The sequence below is a fragment of the Pleuronectes platessa genome, chromosome 12, assembly GCF_947347685.1.
Source record: "Pleuronectes platessa chromosome 12, fPlePla1.1, whole genome shotgun sequence".
Taxonomy (NCBI): domain Eukaryota; kingdom Metazoa; phylum Chordata; class Actinopteri; order Pleuronectiformes; family Pleuronectidae; genus Pleuronectes; species Pleuronectes platessa.
The window spans coordinates 6445023-6464074 of NC_070637.1; the positions used below are offsets into that span (position 1 = coordinate 6445023).

Sequence of the window (19052 nt, forward strand, 5' to 3'; positions counted from 1 at the left end):
AGGACATAAGAAAACGCGCGACAGTAAGACGCGCGTGTATCAGACGCGTGTCTGTATACCGCGCGAGCGACGATGATTGCAAATGTGTTTTTTCAGGGATTAGGAAACCGAGGAAGAGAGAAGTCGGCGGAGGGATATGAAAAAGAGGCGGAGTTTAGGGCAGCGCTTAAAGGCGGGTGCTGCCGCCACTTCCTCAGTGTGTCCATAGACTCTGTTCATTGCTCGGATTCTGTTCTGGACCCGATTGTTACGGATTTGTCTTGAATCAGCCGCTGCACCCACATCGAAATGGTAAGAGACGCCACTTTTGTGCTTTCTCTGCTGTCTAGAAATGGCGGACAGTCCTTTAGTGGCGGTCCTTCCTGTGAAACTTCATATCTAATATCGGTAAAAGAGGAAGGACCCGCTGACTAAGCTTAAGCCGACGCTCGTAAATGTAACCACCGCAGTGCCCGACGAGCAAGTGACAGCTCGGTAGTTGCTGGGCTTTCAGGGAAAGCTAGCGTTAGCTGGGCTGCTCTGAATGAATGCAGTAACAACGGTGTGTTTATAACATTAGCATAACCTGAGACAGGGCACGTCCATTAATAAAACTGCCTTTTAACAAGCCCAACATATGTCTAGCTAATGCCAAATCCCGAATATGACTGATGTCCGACTTGGTAAATACGTCTCTCGTCACTGGATGACGGGGATGTTATGAGGAATAATGGTGACTGTTGTACAAGTCAGTCATTCTGCTGAGTGTGGGTCTCTTACTGTAAGCCTGCTGCCAGACGGTAGCTAGCTAACTTTAGCTCTCCCTAGCTAAGTGTTACCGCCAAATTGTCAGTCATTCATCGTCTGTGGCGAAGTTTGCGTCATCACACATTCAAACGTAGAGGGATCAAATGTAGATGGACGTTTGAACGCCACACGGACTCGTACGTTTTTCTCCATATTCTTCCCCTCGCGTTCAGTAATAGGATTGGTAGATACCCGCACTATAATACCATGCTTTTATGCTTAGAATATTACAGTTCCATTGATGGCTCTCATAACGCACATTGTTTCACACTTTGTCAGCTGCACTCAAATCTCCTTACACTGTTTTAGATATGTTTGAGATGATTAACCTAAAATTACGATCGAAGTAGCTTCTATGTGCAAATGCTAATTGGGGATTTTTTTGGTTGTTGCTCTGAAATACTAATAATTACTCCCATCTTCTATTTTACAGGCTGATCAGCTTACAGAAGAGCAGATTGCTGGTAAGACATCGCTGCATTGATCTACTTTCCTCATATCCTGCGCAGTGGCCTGCATTATGGATCATTGCATCCCTTGCAGTGGATTTATACTTTTGCCTTTTAAGGCATTCCACAGGGTAGCCTACTGGTCATAAAACAGGAATGAATGAAACGGCTGTTGCTTGCTGGCTCTGGAACGCAGAAGGACTGCCTCATGGAAAACTTTGCATTTTCATGATTGCCATGTAATAAATGATGTAATCTGGAAGCACTGTGTTCTGGCGGGGTATTTACAGTCAGCTTTTTACGTGACGTGTCCTTTGCCTGGGTGTGTTCTCATCAGATAGGAATGTTTCAAGAACAATGCAGCAGCAACCTGGGCTTGGTTTTCTGGTATCCTAAGAGGAGTGTCTGCATACGCTTACAGTATGTGCTCAGACTGCAATGTATGCTGTACATGTCTAAACTGGTGCACAGTTGTAGCGGTTTCCCCCGATCATGTCGTCCTCCTGTTGACTAGATCTAGCATAGCTCCGAGGTTTCACAATACACTCATCATACTCTTACTGTATTTCATAGTATCAGCTTGCAGGGAGTAAGCCTGTGCTTTATGCTGATGGGCAGGTTTGTACAAACAGCATAGCATGAACATGCACCTCAACAAAGTCAAAATGTCCTATTGACTCTGGTAAATTACAGTGTTATAAGAACCTTCTGTGATGTGAGGTAGTAATTGTCTCAGCGACCAGAGGGATGTGCCCCCCCCCTCCCGAAACTTCCTGCGGTTGCTGCAGACCACAGGCCTTTACTCGTAACAAAGGGTGTTGCCCTGTGCGTTTGACCCTGCAAATGGCAGGGCAGGTTGATGTTTTTATGATGCTGACAAGCTGCTGCATGCTGGCACACATTGCCCACTAGCCTCATCACACTTGATGTGTGTTATCATTGCTCACGGCTCAACTGAACTACACAGGCTGTCATTCAGTGCTGATGGTGCCCAACTTTGCCCTGCTGCTTGGTCTCATGGTCACTGTCCTTGTTTAGCCAGAAACGACTGCAGTTGGAACACTAAACAGACGGGCTTGTTGTTATGCTGTAGCTAGTTTACAGGTTAAACATGAGTGGAATGACCTTTTTGAGGCTTGTACCAATTCAGGGCTGGGTCAGTGTGATATGCAGACTTGAGGAAGAGATTGTTATACAGGCTGGGCTGACAGTATTAACATGGTTTTTAATAATATAATTAGGTTCAACCTTCTGTGCTTTTTGTTTACAACCATTGTCATACTGTCTGGCCAGTTTTCATGTACTTATCTAACTCGAGGTATGACACCATTGACCGTATGACATTTCTTTTCTTTTTTTTCATTAGAGTTCAAAGAGGCATTTTCGCTCTTTGACAAGGACGGAGATGGCACCATCACCACCAAAGAGCTGGGCACAGTCATGCGCTCTCTTGGCCAGAACCCCACAGAGGCAGAGCTGCAGGATATGATTAATGAAGTGGACGCTGATGGTGAGAACTCAAATTTGGCTTCAGCACCTGGTAACTACATGCATGCTGGATGGAATTGCCCATAAAAGTCTGTTTCATCTTCAGGAAATGGGACGATAGACTTCCCCGAGTTCCTGACCATGATGGCAAGGAAGATGAAGGACACAGACAGCGAGGAGGAGATCAGAGAAGCATTCCGTGTCTTTGACAAGGTAAATACCATCTACACTCGCGCACATATGTATCTGCAGAATTTGTATTTGCTAACTGACTGATCTTTATATTCAGGATGGCAACGGATACATCAGTGCTGCTGAGCTGCGCCATGTGATGACAAACCTTGGAGAGAAGCTGACTGATGAGGAAGTGGATGAGATGATCAGAGAAGCAGACATTGACGGGGATGGCCAGGTCAACTATGAAGGTTTGTATATGTTGTATTATGTATTTGTAATCAGCTTTGATCCCTCATTGGATACTGATGGGTATTTTCATCTCCCCCTTTTTACCACAGAGTTCGTACAAATGATGACAGCGAAGTGAAGGCCTTGTACAGATTTCGTATATAAATAATTTGCCTTTTTTCTTTGTGTAATTTATCTGTAAAATCTTAATAGCCCCCCTGCCCCCGGTCCCAACTCCTTCTGCTGTCCAAAGGAACTGCATGTAAACTGCATAGGCTCTTGTCCCCATGTCCCTTTCTTTTGCTGTCATGGTGTTTTGGAGTGACGGAACGGTCGTACAACCAGATGCTCGTGGAGGCCCCTGGGAGCCGGAGAACTTCGAATCTTCCTGTCTTGTGTGCTCGGGGCCCCTCCACGCATGGCGACATTGGAAACCTGTCAGCTGGTTGTCACTTGGCAACACTGTTGGCATGGAAACAATGTAGAGGAGTTTAAACTCTGCATGGACTACGGACAAAGTATATATGGAAATCTTTCAGCATTGCACTATTGCAAAAAAAATGACACGGGTGTATCTCCTAGGTACTCGTACAAACTCTTTTTGTATCTGCTGTTCTATATACCAGAAAACGACTAAACTTATGCTTTTTAATGTTTTAATCACTACTTTTATTTTTCTTTTGTTTTATTTTTTTTAATGGCCTCTGGTCATGCCTCAAATAATTCATTCCAAGTTGTATATTTTTGTTTTCCAATAAAATTTACAATCTACCCAGATATGAAAATTGTCTTGTTTTCTCAGTTATGGATCCTTGAGTTTGTATACCCTGTAATAATTCCCATTTTTGTATTGAGGACAGATGCTCCTTTTTTTTCTTATTTTCTAATAGGACTTTTTTTTTCTCTCTTGATGCATAGAATAAACACAAAATGTTTACCGTTTCTAGATTTATAGTGTCCCCTGTTATTTTCCCAAAAGCACTGAGGAGCATCAGCCAATGCCTCTTAATGTTCAGATAAGCTCAGATGAAATTGTATTGTCATTAAAATAAAAGCACTGAGTGGGATCAAAGGCTTCTATTGTGAAGTGCACACAATGGTACTTAACATTAGATTAGCCTTGTACTGTCCAGCTCCCTGACTGACTATAAAGGCCATGTGTTGTCTGCTGCTGTTGGCACGGCACCATGTAGATGCTGACTGCCTCATGTCTTACTTGGCATTTTCCCCAATCACGAGGTGCAGGTGATTGTACATCAGAAACCATGGTGTAAATAGAGGTGTACCTGTTTTTTATTTTATTTCTGATTATTGAGTTTGTTACAGTAGCTTGCAGAGATACTAAGTTTGTTATTTTGACAAATGACAAAATAAAGCTCTTGTGGACCTCTGCTCTGTGTACTTTGTGAATTCTTTAGTTGCTATTATAAGGCTGTGCCCTTGATCCTTTGCAATGGTTATGCAGTAGACTAAAAACATTTTTACAACTTGAGTTTCTCTGATGTTCTACTGTCCGTTGGGAGTCGTTAGGACGGCAGATTGTGGTTTGGTCAGTCATGTATGATGAGGATTCCCTGTGGATGCACATTTAAACACAGAGCATTCTAAGTGAGGTAACAGCTTATACACGCAGTAGAACTGTGATGTGAAGTAGCTTTTTATTTACATTACACATGACTAACCTACCTTGAATGTAGCTTGAAGTGAGACAATCGTTATTAGTGCACAGTTGATTTCCAAGCCAACAGAAAAGCATCATGACCCACAACAATTCCAGGTGTGAATCGAGGACACAAGTGGTTCTAATCTCGTCCCAACCAATTATCGCACAAATGAAAACGCTCAGTTTATAGTGTCATTGCCGACAGCTTGTAAAAAGCTGTTAACTACAAAGCTCGTGTCTGTGCTCATTCAAGGTCCACACTGAACAGACTGAATATACATCAGGTACTGTGGTGGAAACAGACATATACAGGAAAACGTCAGTCAGTTTAAAGCTCCTTCTTTATGTGTGTGTATTTGTGTATTTCTCCTCATGCAGTCTCTGATCTCAGGAGACTTCCTTGTCAAGTAGCGTAAACATGAATCCTGGGTTCCTTCAAACTTTGCATTTCCATGTTGCCTAGCAACGAGGCTGAATGTGGCGCCTATGCTCCCAGAGCGAGACTTTCACTTCAGGTGTTGGATTAAGTTCTGCCTATTTCTGTGTGAGTGTGTGTCTGTGCACGTGCGTGTGCATGTGAGTGTGCTTGTACCTGACATCAGACTTCAGTCTAGTTTGATGCTGGAGGTAAGATCCACAGATACAACAGTATTCAGAGGCTGAATGATAGAGAGAGTTCTGTCTTTACAAATGTCCAAATGAGAGAATAAATGGCAGCTTGCAGCGGGACTGCTTGGCATGTCATGTTGGGGTTGTCCTTCGGGATGTCTACCCTCATCAAATGCTGCTAGAGACTTTAATCTTGATGATGTTTTCCTGCACGTGGCATCTATTGCACTTCTGTCCGTCCTGGGAGAGGGATCCCTCTCATGTGGCTCTCTCTGAGGGTTCTACATATTTTTACCCTGTTAAAAGGGTTTTTAGTAGTTTTTCCTTACTCTTGCTGAGGGTTAAGGACAGAGGATGTCACACCCTGTTAAAGCCCTATGAGACGAATTGTAATTTGTGAATATGGGCTATACAAATAAAATTTGATTGATTGATTGATTGATAATTAAACAAAAAATGGCCATAGAGCGCATACCTCCGACAAAGATCAACAGTCCCCCGAAACTCAATCAAGCTGCACCAAATTTCACACACTCAGATATCAGTTCACAATATGAGCAATTTTTTTTTACAAGATTACTCCCTGGGGAATCTGTTAAAATGTTGAAAAAACGTCCTGTCTTCCACTCAGCATTTCTGGAACCAAACTTGAATCGGTTCTTTCCTGTCTCATATCACATCCCTCCAACCAATTAAGTACAATGTCCCTCAGTAGAGCGAATACCTCCGCCAAGGCCCAAAAGCACCAAGTTGCACACACTCATAAATAGCAGTCCTGTAAACATGCCTGATTTTTTGCATCAAGATGTACTTTTTTCTGAGAAATCAATGAAAATGTATAAAAGAAAACATCAATCCTTACAAGTAAACAAACAAACCAACCAACAAATAAATGCAAAGGATAACTTCCATGGTGCGGGTTAGTATTTGTCAGAAGATTTGTCAGAAGATCCTCAGACCATGGTTTGGAAACCATATGCAGTGAAGAATGAGACTTGTGTTCCTGTCTTTTCTCGACCTGCATTTGCACTTTAATGCCAACTCTCCGGCTGTATATTCTTGTCAATGTTATAGTCTGCCTTCAAACATAACATGAGAGTAGATGATAATCATGGGGACTAAGTAACTGCAGCATGTGCAGTATGCTCAGTATACCTCGCTGTTCGTCTTTGTGTCTTACTCTGAGTACAACTGGTAGGTGAGTCTAAATTTAGCCCCTCACCAGGCCGGCTTGTTGAAAAATTGATCGATAGTGGAGTGGCTGCTATAGTAACAGTCAGTTTTAATGGTGGTCAGGTGTCACCGGATCTCCAGTCGAGCAGATAGCGAGCGACAATGAGGACAGCGCAGGACACGGTCACATGGAGACACAAGGCTGCCAGTAAAGTCGCTGACATGTCCAGGGGTGGCATTAGAACAGATAAGGTAAGGGTCTATCTTTACAGCCCTCATAACTGTGTGTGTGTGTGTGTGTGCTTAATGAGCAGAGCTGCAGGATGAGACACGCTGGAGATGCATCAGGACATTGTTGGCCCAGCAGTGTCATCAGAAGTGAAACAATCCACTGTGTCCTGGTCTCATCTGCAGGGTGATGACAGGGTGGACCTGTGTGGCCGTGGGAGCTGGTGGCTGCGAACACTGAAAGTAGGTGTCATGCTGCAGTGTGGCTTCACAGCCTGTCCTCACAGCAGAAGCTACTGCTGGAGCGCCTGAGCCGAACGCTTGTCACTGGTTTGTCGATGTGAAGTGGCTCATTAGCTCATGTGTAGCTGTGGCAGTGCTGTGCTGCCTTCAGGGACCTTCAGGGAGGAGCATCATAAACATATAATTTTTCTTGAGACGTGTATAGCTTTCAATTACTGGCTTTTTTTGCACTTTCCCGTTGTCTCTTTCCAAAGTGTGCTGCATGCCGGAAATAAATGAAACCCTAACGGTGCTCTGAGTCCAGTCCCTTAGTGGTCCACAGTGCATATTCTAATAACATATAGACCTGATTAATTATCAGTTTGAAATAATTTGACCCAAGTTTGATCATGAGATACTAGAGTTTAGATTATTTCAAGGAAACATAAAGCTTACTTTAGTAGTCAGAAATTATTAATGGAAAGTCAAAGGCAGTTTCCATAACACAAGTTTCTTTAATGCCAAACATGAATTCAAACAACTCGACTTGGCTCCAAATGACTTAATTTACGAAGGATGGCAATGGGTTTCTGATATTTTGGCTTCATTACTGGATAGTAGAGGGAAGGGAAGATGAGTCGTCCAGGTTATGCTGCATACAGACGTTGATCCAGTGATTCCTACAACCTACTAACATGCTAATACAGTAACAATTTGCCTATCCCAGCAACAACCAGACATTCCCCAAAGCTTTCCCCTCTCATCCTCTCCCAGGACACACCCCTCCCTGGTCTCTATTACATTCGAGACTTCATCGAAGAAGCTGAACTGAACCCTGTGAAGAAAACCTATGGGTTTAAAGGTGTGGGCAGAAAAGCTAAGACCCTGGGTGTGCGTAACGGGGAATTGCTGATGCCTGGAGCGTATGATTACATTGATTCCACCCAGGAGGTTCTGATGAACCAGGCTTCCTACTCTTTCAAAAACTGTCCACGGCCCGACATCGATACCCTCGGCATCAGAGACAAGGTGGGCTTCAGACTTCTCCCGTGGGACCACATATTCTGAATATTTGGTCAAAATTTGTGATACATTTTGATGCCACTCCAACTACTGTTGCAACAAGAATTAAGGAAGCTTGTTTGTAAAGAACTAGAACACACACATTTATGTACATTTCTAGCAATTAAGCCAAGCAAATGATTTGTGCTTTCGATGTTTGGACAGAGGCAGGCTAGCTCTTTCCCTCTGCTTTCATCAGCTCCTGTCTCCGCCTACGTAGTTAGAATACAGATGTTATACTCTTTGTAAAAAATTAACAAATAAAAGAAAATAGAAAAATGTCCCAAGTACAACAAAATATTACTAGAGGGTAACTTGGACAGTGGATATACCTCTGACAGGCCATCACCACATTGCATTATTGAAATCAGCTACATCCCGATCATTATTTGGATCTGCACCAAATTTCACCAAATCATAGATATTAGAAATTTCTACATTTTTTCTTAAGAACCCTGGACACACCACCTTTCCATCAAGTTTTACTAAAATTTGCTATGCACTTTTTGCATAACTCTGCCAAAGGTCAGACAGGCCTCAATGAAAACTTAACCTCCTTGGTTGATGTACTTCAAATTCCTCAATTTAAACCTATTTTTCAAAAATCTTAAACAGTTATTTTCTTTGTGATGCCACTACATAAACTGATGCAATGTGCAGTGTAATAGCCAGTCAATAATGTTATTCCTACTGAAGTTATTATTAGCAGGAACTGCGTCTCCACCGCCTCAACACCACCTTGATTCTAGTTTTTAAGCCTAAGGGGTTCCTTTACTTAAGCACTCATTATTATTCACAAGTTTGAATAGTGTATTTGGCATTTAGATTTCATGCTTTGTTTAAAAATGCAGGAGGTGCTTATTAAAATGCACTTGCTACCTGAAAACAACAGATGTGTTGGAGACAGAAGTCGACTGTATGTTTTATGTGACACAGCAGACAAAAAGCAAACCCCATGGTGATACTGTCATATGAACAGGTCTTCTTCTTTGTTCCCTTTGCCAGCATATACACACCTCACCGTGCGACTACGAAGTGATGGCCAAACCAGTGGAGAAGACTCCCTGCAAGTAAGCTCTTGACAAACAGCCTCTCAGATCACAGTGGAGCGGTCAACCCATGATTCATCCCTTGATCGACGAGGCCTCCTCATTCAGCTGCTCCTTCCCTCTCTGTCTCATCTTCCCTCCTCGCATCTCAAACATGAAGGAGCAACCGCCAACCTGCTCTATGTTCTCTGCTTCTGATCAAGCACAACCTGATTATTTTCTTCACTCGCTCCTACCCTCATTGTCGTCCTCTCTTGTTCTTCTTCTTGTTTGTTTTTTTTGAAAGCCACCCCCCTCCTCTGCTCTCCTTTCAGGCATGCGATGTTTCGGTCGACTGTGCAGAGGATCAGCTTTCCGCCTGTAAGTATCTGGTCACCAAGACTAGTTATTAAAACCAATTAGTCTTTCCATTGCAAACAAAGGGGCTTCATTACAATAGACTTTCAATAGGTTTTGATTACAAGCTATGACGTGCATCTGGTAGGGGCTGTACACAGGCTAGTTATGACATCCACAAGGGTCAAAGAAAACCGATTCCACCGGCTGGTTGTATGGTTTGTCCCATTGGAGGGCCTGTTATGGCACTGCTCTGGCGGACCAGTCAGCTTTGGTTCATATTGCAGGGTGTCGCAGCCACTCCCATGTGTCCATGCTGGTAGCTGATGGATATTTGAGCCGTGCTGGCAGCTGCTGAGTGTTGACAGAGAAGGAAAGGCGCTAAGAAATCCCGAGGGTGTTATTACTGCAGAGTTGGGAGCAGTTTTCTGCCATTAGTAGTGTCATAGCGACTCCGAGACAAGTTTACTGTCAAAGGTTAAGCAGCTACACGAGTGCAGCAGCAAAGTTAACTGAAAGCGCAGATCGGTCAGACAGCTGAAATGATGGAGCTGACTTGACATTAGTGGGTCAAAGTTGAGACGTTGTAATGGTTTACTCTGGGAATTCTATGTCCATCCTGACATGGGAGATCAAAATGTCGTACTTCTCTGTGAATGGATCCCAGAATGAAATGAAATTGATTTCCAGACCTTTAAAAAAGGAAACCCCCCAGTGAGTTGAGAATGTTTGGGAACACAAAAAGAAAACAATAAGCTGTATATATTCTCTTTTTATATGATTGGACTTAATTTCTCCATCCCGAGGCCCCTGTGTGTCCTAGATTTATATGTTGTGCTTTCTTGCAATATCGACTGCACGTGCTGCTCTGAAGGAACAAATTCTCCCTTGAGATTCAAGCCTGTTTCGATTAAAGTCATAATCACAGACTTTTACACAATGCTGTTGCCTGATGACCAGGCTGGGCCTTTATATTTTATTTTATTGGTCAGTTCCAGACAAACCATGAGACTGACACGTTTCTTAGAGGATGAATTGTAACCAATTATGACCTTGGTGTTCTTTTGACTTTCAGTTCACTTGAGGTTAACATTTGTGTTATTTTAAGGATATATCTCTACAACAAGTTGATGTGCTACAATTAATGAATTAACAAATATTCACAATATTCACAAACCACAATTTGTCTCATAGGGGTAAATGTGACATCCTCTGCTCTTAACCCCCAAAACAACATTGATTAGAATGAAATATGATACAGCTATTCATGGCGCCAAGAGTAAGTACCCTAATGATGCTGGTTTCCTGTCTGTCCCACTAGAACCACCATTAGTAGTTTTGAGTGAAATATCCAGACATTTATTTTTTGGGTGATCCCTTTAGAGTTCACCTTATACCACTGTCATCCCAGAATGAAGCTGAACTAATTCACATGTTATCAAGCTAACTGGGTAAAAATAAACATTAAACCTGATACGTCAGCATTGTAATCAGAAACATGTTAGCATGCCAAAATTAGCATTACCCAGCTCCACTGGTACAGAGCCACTAGCAGGCATGTGTCATATCTTTGTTTGCTGGGAATACAAATTTGGTCGGACTATGTGAAATATTTAATATGTATATGGACACAAAACAGCCTCACTGTTATTTTCCAAATCAAAATATCATATTAATTTCACTTCACCACCTAGCTACTCCACAGAGGGGAACACTCTGTGCTGTGCCACTGTAGGAAAGTAGGCCAGGTGCTTAGGTTCAACACACACACACATACACACACACACACACGCACACACACACACACACACACAGACACACACACACACACACACACACACACACACACACACACACACATACACACCCATCTGAAAAATGTCACTGTTGTTTGCTTGATCCCAGAACATATGTCTGCATTAGCACCACTGGGAGCATCCCCAGGCACGAAGGGGGCCAGCTGACCAGTTGCACATGATCAAGTGAACATGCAACAGGGTTTAAATGGCACATAGCAGCCATTCCTCTAAGGGGTGGAGATGAGGAAAAGACACCTTCCTGTCTCCCTCGGTCAGAGTCAGAGCTGAGAATGAACAACTGCTCCGGTGATCAGAGACAGGGAGATAGTTTTATGTCTGAGAAAGAGGGTGGAGGGATTTGATGCTATTTTGGCATGGCACACCACTGAAGATGACCAGTATGTGTGCTAGTGGGTAAGAGGAAAGGATAAGTGAAAGGCAAGGAGACGGAGAGAGACACAGAGTGAGACACTGAGTTTTGACACTGATTAACCTTACCCTAAACAACAGGGCAGAGACCATTCAGTCACATGGCAAATGATATGTCCTAGATCCTAAAAATATTGGTATGTGATGTAAACTATGTCTCATGTTTACAGAGAGTGCATCCCTCAGATGCCTGGAGTTACAGCAGGGTTTAACAATAGAGTTTTCATGAGTGCAGGTCCAAGGATGTAACAATTAATCTCTCATTTGGCTCTTTAACTGATAGAGGTCATGATGACCGTGGAAAATGTTACTCTGGCCCCAGGGAATATTCATACAATCAACCTGTCTGCTTTGGATTCTTTATGAATAATGCAACTTTAATTCAGGTGGTGTAAAACGTCCATGTTGCCTTCTGAGCGAACATGAGCCGTTTGTCTAAAGGGGTTTAGCTAATAACAGTCTAGTCCCCTTTTGACTCTGCTCGGTAACTGAACATCTGTCTAATAGGCAGGCTGCTTTCAACAAGGTATAATCTCCTGCTAACTGACACTTCCAGTAAAGATAATGACAAGGAGATGGAAAAACCGCCATGGTACTAATGTTCAAGTCACAAAAATACAGTAAAGCGGTTTCTGACCTGACCAAGGTAACTATATGTGGGATTACATACCAGTGATCACATGCCAGCCCTGCCCTGCAACATGATGGAATTGTAAGTGACGTCATCAGAGTGAAACATGCAAAGATATGGGGTAAAAAACCACAAGAATTATTTTGAGGCTGCATTTGGAGACTTATTATCTCACAGCAGTGCGACCAGGCTGTCCCATTTTGAAGGCTCCTTCAAATTCAGCCAAGAACGGTTTCCTTCCATTTTTGTGTGGAGAAACGTTTGACTCATGTAATAAAATAAACCACCAGTTCTGTAAAGTACGGCCAACGGAAGGCAGAGTCTTGGCCAACTCTTGGCTCTGTTGTCTACACCCGAAGCCCCAAAACAATGACTGTTACCGCCAGTGGGCTCAGAGATTATAAATATAATAAACAGATTGAGTTCACCAGTGCTCAATATGTCATTTTAAGTTTAACCACCAGTGTCAGGTGATGGTTTTGAACTTTGTGATTAGCCTTGTTTACAATTATCACTGCTACAAACTGCGGTTCCTCACTGGAATATGTGTCGGAGCTGCCAGAGTTGTCTATCAAAAGGTGAAATATGGCAAAAAAAGGTTCTAAATGCAAGGAAGTGGGATGCATACAAATTCACCTCTAAACTCTAATTTCACAGCCTTCCAGAAAGCTGCTTTATTTCTAAATATTGAACATATCTGTATATAATCTGTTGTGACATTTTGGGTATAAATGTGTTTTCTACCCAAAACCGTGTCCTTGATTGTTTGTGTCTATCAAGCTTGAGATGTATATCAGGTTAGTTTAGGGTTGGTCAAACGATAAAATGACTGTTTGGGTGAACAAACTGAGCTGAGTCACTTCCCGAAACGATCCATTCATTTCTCAGTGCTCTGTCAGTTGTGATCGAACGTGCAGAGCTACACTCGCTTACTGAGTGACTGACACAAGTCATCGAGTCACTCACCCCGTGTCACGTCAGCGAATCTCTGAAAACGTGACATGTTCGTACGGATCCCTGCGAACAAATCAATGACCTTGAATCACTCACTCAAATCACGTTCACTGGGATACACTCAGTCACTGAAGGAGAGATACAAGTCATTTCCTTTGCAGGAGGAAATGAGTCAAGACTAGGTGGGAACATCATTGATTCCGGTGGGAAATTACCACAGCAGCAGCAAAGTGTCACCAGTAGCATATTGAAACAAGTAGCAATAGCGCGAATTATGCGTGAGTAATTATAGATAGCATAGAAAGAGGAAAATAACATCTGTGAATATGAAGGATAAAAATAAATGAAAACTAAAGAGACTGTTGCTGATTCTTTTTGCGAGGGAATGGTGCACGTTGAGCGATTTATTCACAGAATGTTCTGCATTGTGAACCTGAGTTCTGAATACTCATCTGCTCAAACTGTTAGGATCTGACTAGTAGCCCTAACCCTAACCCTTAAAGAGCCTTCAATCCACTTTTCATATCCGATTTCATCCCAGTGGAAATTTAAAATAACAAGAATTCTTTTGAAAATGTTTAGCGAGTCGGACTCGGCAACAGCACTTAAAAAACAGGTATCATGAGAAATATACATGTTTGGACCATGTTTCAGTTCGGTGTGTGGGACAAAGCAGTTTCTCTGAGGAACTGTTGGAATGAGGGCTTTGAAAATAACTTCTTTAGACATTGCAACATCATATTTAGCTAAAGTTATGGTGACTACGATTTGGATTACTTTTTAACATGCTCTGTCATTGAAGCTTGCCTAATGACCAAGCTACTTGCTACAAGCTACTGCTAATGGACATTTTTAAGATATGGACAGGACCGGTCGCTGCAGGAGGACTCTAGCCTTCATAGTAAATTTCAATAAAAGCTATTTAGGAGAAAATATAAAATATTTGATTTCAGCTGATAAAAATGTATACAAAAAATAAGCTAATTCTACCTGGTATTTTTTTATCTTTTGTTCGACAAAGGATACGAATAGAACTCAGGTGCAATCCACTGACAGCTCAGCTGCTTTGCACAGTGAAGCTCCTCCATTTCACCAAGCTCCATTGTTAATATCAATTAATATGAATGAACTGATTATGAATCATATTGACATTTACAATCAAGAACGAAAGGGGTAATAGTGTCCCTGTTATTACACGGTAATGATTATATGCTAGCCTTGCTCAGCGGCATTTTGAGGCTCGCTCACAAAATCAATGAATCAATGAATCAATCTATCCCCTCACTCATTAATACCTCCTCTGTGTGACCCCCTCAGAGGGAGGGACCAGCTCCGTGTCGCTACAATACACAGACCAGACCTGGGAAAGGCATCACCTCCTGCTTCAAATCCACTCTGCCACGGCTCCATTATGTTGACCTAGTGAGTCCGGTACATCCCATTTACACCTCCATCTGTGAACACGTACCACACCACATCATTTTAAGTGCAGCCATTTAAAAAACCTCTGCAAATGCACACACACACACACACACACACACACACACACACACACACACACACACACACACACACACACACACACAGTGTTTTAATGACTCTGGCTGATTGGACGTGGTCAGGGTGGAAATGGGTGGAACTACAGCGGAAATGTATAACATCACAAAACCCTTGAGTACCAATAAGAATGATGACTGGTTAACAAATCATCCCGCCCACGTAGTCCTGAGAGGTAAACCAGACCACCACTGTGTGGGTGCAACTGTAGCACTGCTTTCAAACAGAACTCATGAGGCCATGGTTATGACATGAAAAGTCATGGACATGGTGTGCTTGGTGTTCGAGTGGCAAAGGTGTTAGAACACAGACTCTACAAAACCGCAACATGGATGCTAATGTTAGCTACTGTAGGTGCCCAGAAGCCACAGTTTAGCAAAGGCTTAATTCCAGAGGACAAAGATGAGGTCCTTTGGAATATCAGCATTTATCTCTGACAGAAGTTCAGATGGACTCTTTTGTGAACACTGTAAATCAACCCATTTGGGTATATGTGTTTGAACTTATATTTACTTTTATATCCTCTCGGCTGGATTAGGGCATAGTTGGTTGTTTCAAATTGATGATATTGACGTAATTACCGCTCTGTGGTGATGGGACTGATTTTCACATGACTGATAAAATTGAAGTGGCTTCATAAAGTATCGAGACCCGTTCGCATTTACCACTCTTAATTGTGTTATAAATTGACATTTCTTGTTTACAAAAGCACTCAGACCATATGCTGTGAATTGTGGTCAGGTCTATGCATAGATCGGATTTGATATAATTAATATCACTTTAGACCAAAATTCCAAACCCGTAATGTATTTTTCCTTTTAGTCATCGCAGTTAATTGAGTGTCAATGGAAAGGACACATTTTAGAATTTCCAGTACATATTAAATCTGCATTATATGAATGTGTAAAAAGAAAGTCTGAATAATTTCTAAAGCAAGTGTTCCTAACAGGATGCAGCAAAGAACACACACTGTATACAGTAGGCTATAGGAGAACAGTAGATAAGCAAAGGCCTCAGCACTTGAGAACATTCTGTAAATATTTTACATGTACTTGAAAATGTCTTAACAAAGAGTAAGAGATGAAAAATGTATTTGTGTGTGTGCGTGTGTGTGTGTGTGTGTTGCGCAGAAGACCCCAGGACCAGGAGCTTATGAACCAAACTGGAAGTTTGGTGACCATCTGAACACAGAGGTCATGGACCCCTCGTTTAGCCTCTTTTTCCGCAGCATTCCCTAGAGTGCGCTTTATTTTCCCATAAGGCCCCGATCCTCCCTTCATCTTTTCCCTCATCCTACGGTCAAATCACACATGACCCGGCCTCACTGATGAAATAGCAATAAAATCATGCTTCACAAAAGACAAAAACCCTCCAGTCTCTTATTACTTGGACTCATGTTTATCAGGGATGGATTTTGTGGGCCGCCAACGACATAATCAACTACATTTGCTGTGCTCAAATCTCTTTAGTGACGCCAGCCAGGGAAGCAGAATGATCTTATCTGCAACAAAGGGTACTTCATTCCACTTAACTACATGTTCCCGGTATTGCTCTCTCCCTTCATCTCTCCTCACGCCTGCTCTCGCTCCTCTCTCGCTCCACTCTCGCTCACTGTTGGCAGTCAGGCTGCTTCGCCTTCCTACTATCTCTGGCCTACAATGCACTCAGGAGGAGGAATGCTGCTCAGCCATGCGTCACATGCACATAGCTTAGTATGGCATCCTGCACCCTCAGATAACACATTCAGTATAAGGGGCCAAGGCAGTGGCACACAATAAAACCGCTATTCTTATCGCTACCTACTCTGCATACCCCGCCTTTTTTTTCGACACACAAACTTGGGCAATAATGTAAGGACATGGAGAGCAGCGGTGATAGGAATCACCTCCACATGGAACATCATGGTGGTGCAGATAATCACAAGGAAAAGGTACAAAGAAAACACATTCCAGGTGCATTACTATTATGATAGCGAAATAGAAATTTATCGTTTTTCTAACTTTGACTTTTTCAGAGAAGCTGAGCGTGTATTTACCTTATTAGCACTGCTTCACATCCACAGAGTCAAACACTCGGGCCTGACAGCAGCAGAGTTTTGTCACAGACAGTTGTTGAGGAAGAGTATTCATCCATACTGGCCCACCCAGATTTCAGCTATCAGATTCAAGGTAATTAAAGCCCACTTGATTGAGCTTTATTTTAGTGCATGAATACTCACCTATTCAGTAAAGAGTCTGCTGGCTGCTTCATTGACAGAAAAGCGGTCATGACTTTGATGGAGGATGTCGTCTCATTTCTTTGAGCTCACTGTAGACACTCAACAAGTGTTCTCTTGATTAGTGAAATGAGCCAAATATGTAAAGTCACCACCGACTGAGCAGCTGAAAAGGTCCTTGCTCCACGGAACTCAAGTTTCCAGTAAGATGTATGAAGGTGGCTCCAGTCACAAATCTAAGAATGTACCCTTACAAAATTTTTGTTTTTTGACCCCCAAGCCTGCCATACATGTTACAGAGAGTGTTCACTGTATCCAGCTACCTGATAACACTGACACCCAAGTCCCAAATGAACACCCCAAAACTCAGACTTCTGTGTTTTCATACCAATTTTTCCAGTAAGATGCTGGAAAGTTTTGACTTTACTATAGCCAGAAACTTATTTTTATTGAATGGCTTTTACTTTGTTGTTTTGCAGCTATTACTTATGTCCTATATTCTGCTCCCCTCAGAGTATTCTAGCCCCAATCAATTGCTTTATCATAAACACCCCCAACTTTATTTCTCTTCTGTGTCACTGCTCTCAGCAGCATTGTTTCTAACAGCAGCAGACAGATACTGTTAGCTACTGGCTGGTGAACCAAATATTTCTTTAACGAGTTGGTTGAGACCAAAACAGACCATTAGACCTATTTCGACCTACTTTAAGATTTATAAGAGCAGAAAAACTATATAAAGTGATTATATGTAAATATTGTGTTTGCATCTTGTTGCCCTGTTTACCAGGGATAAAAAACAACAACAACAGAAATAAACTATTTAATGCTCCTTTAAATCTGCACATGGCCTGTACTGTGAAGAAGAGACAACTAAAGCCATGTAACTGGAAAGCTTGTCATGTTATCATCCCTGACAGAAAGTGAATTACATCGCGATCCGAAAACACATTTGGAGCAGCAACATGTTGTTGTGTTATTTTCCCAAAGGTTTGAGTTGGGATCGCTGTGTGACACAATCATGGAGTAAAGCACAGTTCATCCCTGAGGTCACAGGAGGGATAGCTGCATCATCGTTTGAACCTGTTACATAAAAACTAAATGGAGAGCAGTGGTTTGCTTGAAGAATTACTTGTCAGTGATCACAGATTACCTCAGGGGATTTTGTAACATGTGAGATACTGAACATAAAGAAGCATTGCACTGCCTCCTCCAGCTGTACATCAGTTGAATGTTTTGTTTGTGACAACACTCCAGGCGAGGTATGCAGGACGTTATCACGGCACATCTACTCGGCCGACTTTAGTCTCCTCCACTGTTTTCCTTCAGTGGCAGACACTTAAGAGCATGAAGAGGTTCAAGAGCCGGCCTCTTATTCCCCCTGTCATTATGCTGGAGACAAAGGAGTGCACACTTCCACCCGGAGAGGAAGACAATCTTATTAACATGCGGCTTTGCACACAGCCTCTGGAGGGCTGGGCCTGTGCGTCCACTGCATGTGAGGAAGGATGCAATAACAGAGAAGTGTGTTTGTGCGCGTATGTGTGTTTGTGTCTGATGACTCAACGCACCAAGCCCCCAGTAATCTCTGCCCGTCTCAACCCCCGGCGCCCTTCCTCCCTTCTCATGTCAGTGATCTCCAGAGTCCAGCACTGATCTCTGACATATGCCTCATACTGACGACTTAACACCCTCCATCTCCCACAGCCTGCCTCGACCACAGGCACGGCCGGGCACCGGCTCTTTCGCTGTCAATCATGCCCCCCACACATTGCTTCAAAGGATACGCAAGCAGCCGCACAATGCAATACATGCAAATGCACCCGTGCCCTGCTGATCCTTTCCTTTTTTTTAAACACCACTGCAAACAGATGTGCAAACGTGCAAACACATTCACCGACTAGGATGGACTCAGTGATTCATAACTGAAAATGACTTGGAAATCCCTAAAAATAAATCAGCTTTCTTTAGTTTTTAATCACTTAAGAATGAACATTTCT

General features: G+C 42.6%; 2 protein-coding genes across 2 annotated transcripts; both read left to right on the plus strand.

Moving 5' to 3' along the window:
• Positions 1 to 161: 161 nt before the first annotated feature.
• Positions 162 to 4519, plus strand: calm2a (calmodulin 2a (phosphorylase kinase, delta)). Its single transcript, XM_053436345.1, has 6 exons — positions 162 to 291; positions 1220 to 1250; positions 2602 to 2745; positions 2830 to 2936; positions 3013 to 3148; positions 3239 to 4519. The coding sequence occupies exons 1-6, from the start codon at positions 289 to 291 to the stop codon at positions 3265 to 3267; spliced, it is 450 nt and encodes a 149-aa protein (XP_053292320.1). The 5' UTR covers positions 162 to 288; the 3' UTR covers positions 3268 to 4519.
• Positions 4520 to 6735: 2216 nt separating this feature from the next.
• stpg4 (sperm-tail PG-rich repeat containing 4) lies at positions 6736 to 16078 on the plus strand. The gene is made up of 7 exons (XM_053436897.1): positions 6736 to 6825; positions 6988 to 7044; positions 7798 to 8052; positions 9091 to 9155; positions 9449 to 9494; positions 14601 to 14705; positions 15971 to 16078. The coding sequence occupies exons 1-7, from the start codon at positions 6736 to 6738 to the stop codon at positions 16076 to 16078; spliced, it is 726 nt and encodes a 241-aa protein (XP_053292872.1).
• Positions 16079 to 19052: the final 2974 nt, after the last annotated feature.

Coding starts and splice junctions, on each gene's coding strand:
- stpg4 (XM_053436897.1), top strand. CDS start 6,736: ATGAGGACAGCGCAGGACACGGTCACATGGAGACACAAGGCTGCCAGT. Junction 6,826..6,987: donor GTGGCATTAGAACAGATAAG/GTAAGGGTCTAT, acceptor TCTCATCTGCAG/GGTGATGACAGGGTGGACCT. Junction 14,706..15,970: donor GGCTCCATTATGTTGACCTA/GTGAGTCCGGTA, acceptor TGTGTTGCGCAG/AAGACCCCAGGACCAGGAGC.
- calm2a (XM_053436345.1), top strand. Junction 1,251..2,601: donor TACAGAAGAGCAGATTGCTG/GTAAGACATCGC, acceptor TTTTTTCATTAG/AGTTCAAAGAGGCATTTTCG. Junction 3,149..3,238: donor TGGCCAGGTCAACTATGAAG/GTTTGTATATGT, acceptor TTTTTACCACAG/AGTTCGTACAAATGATGACA.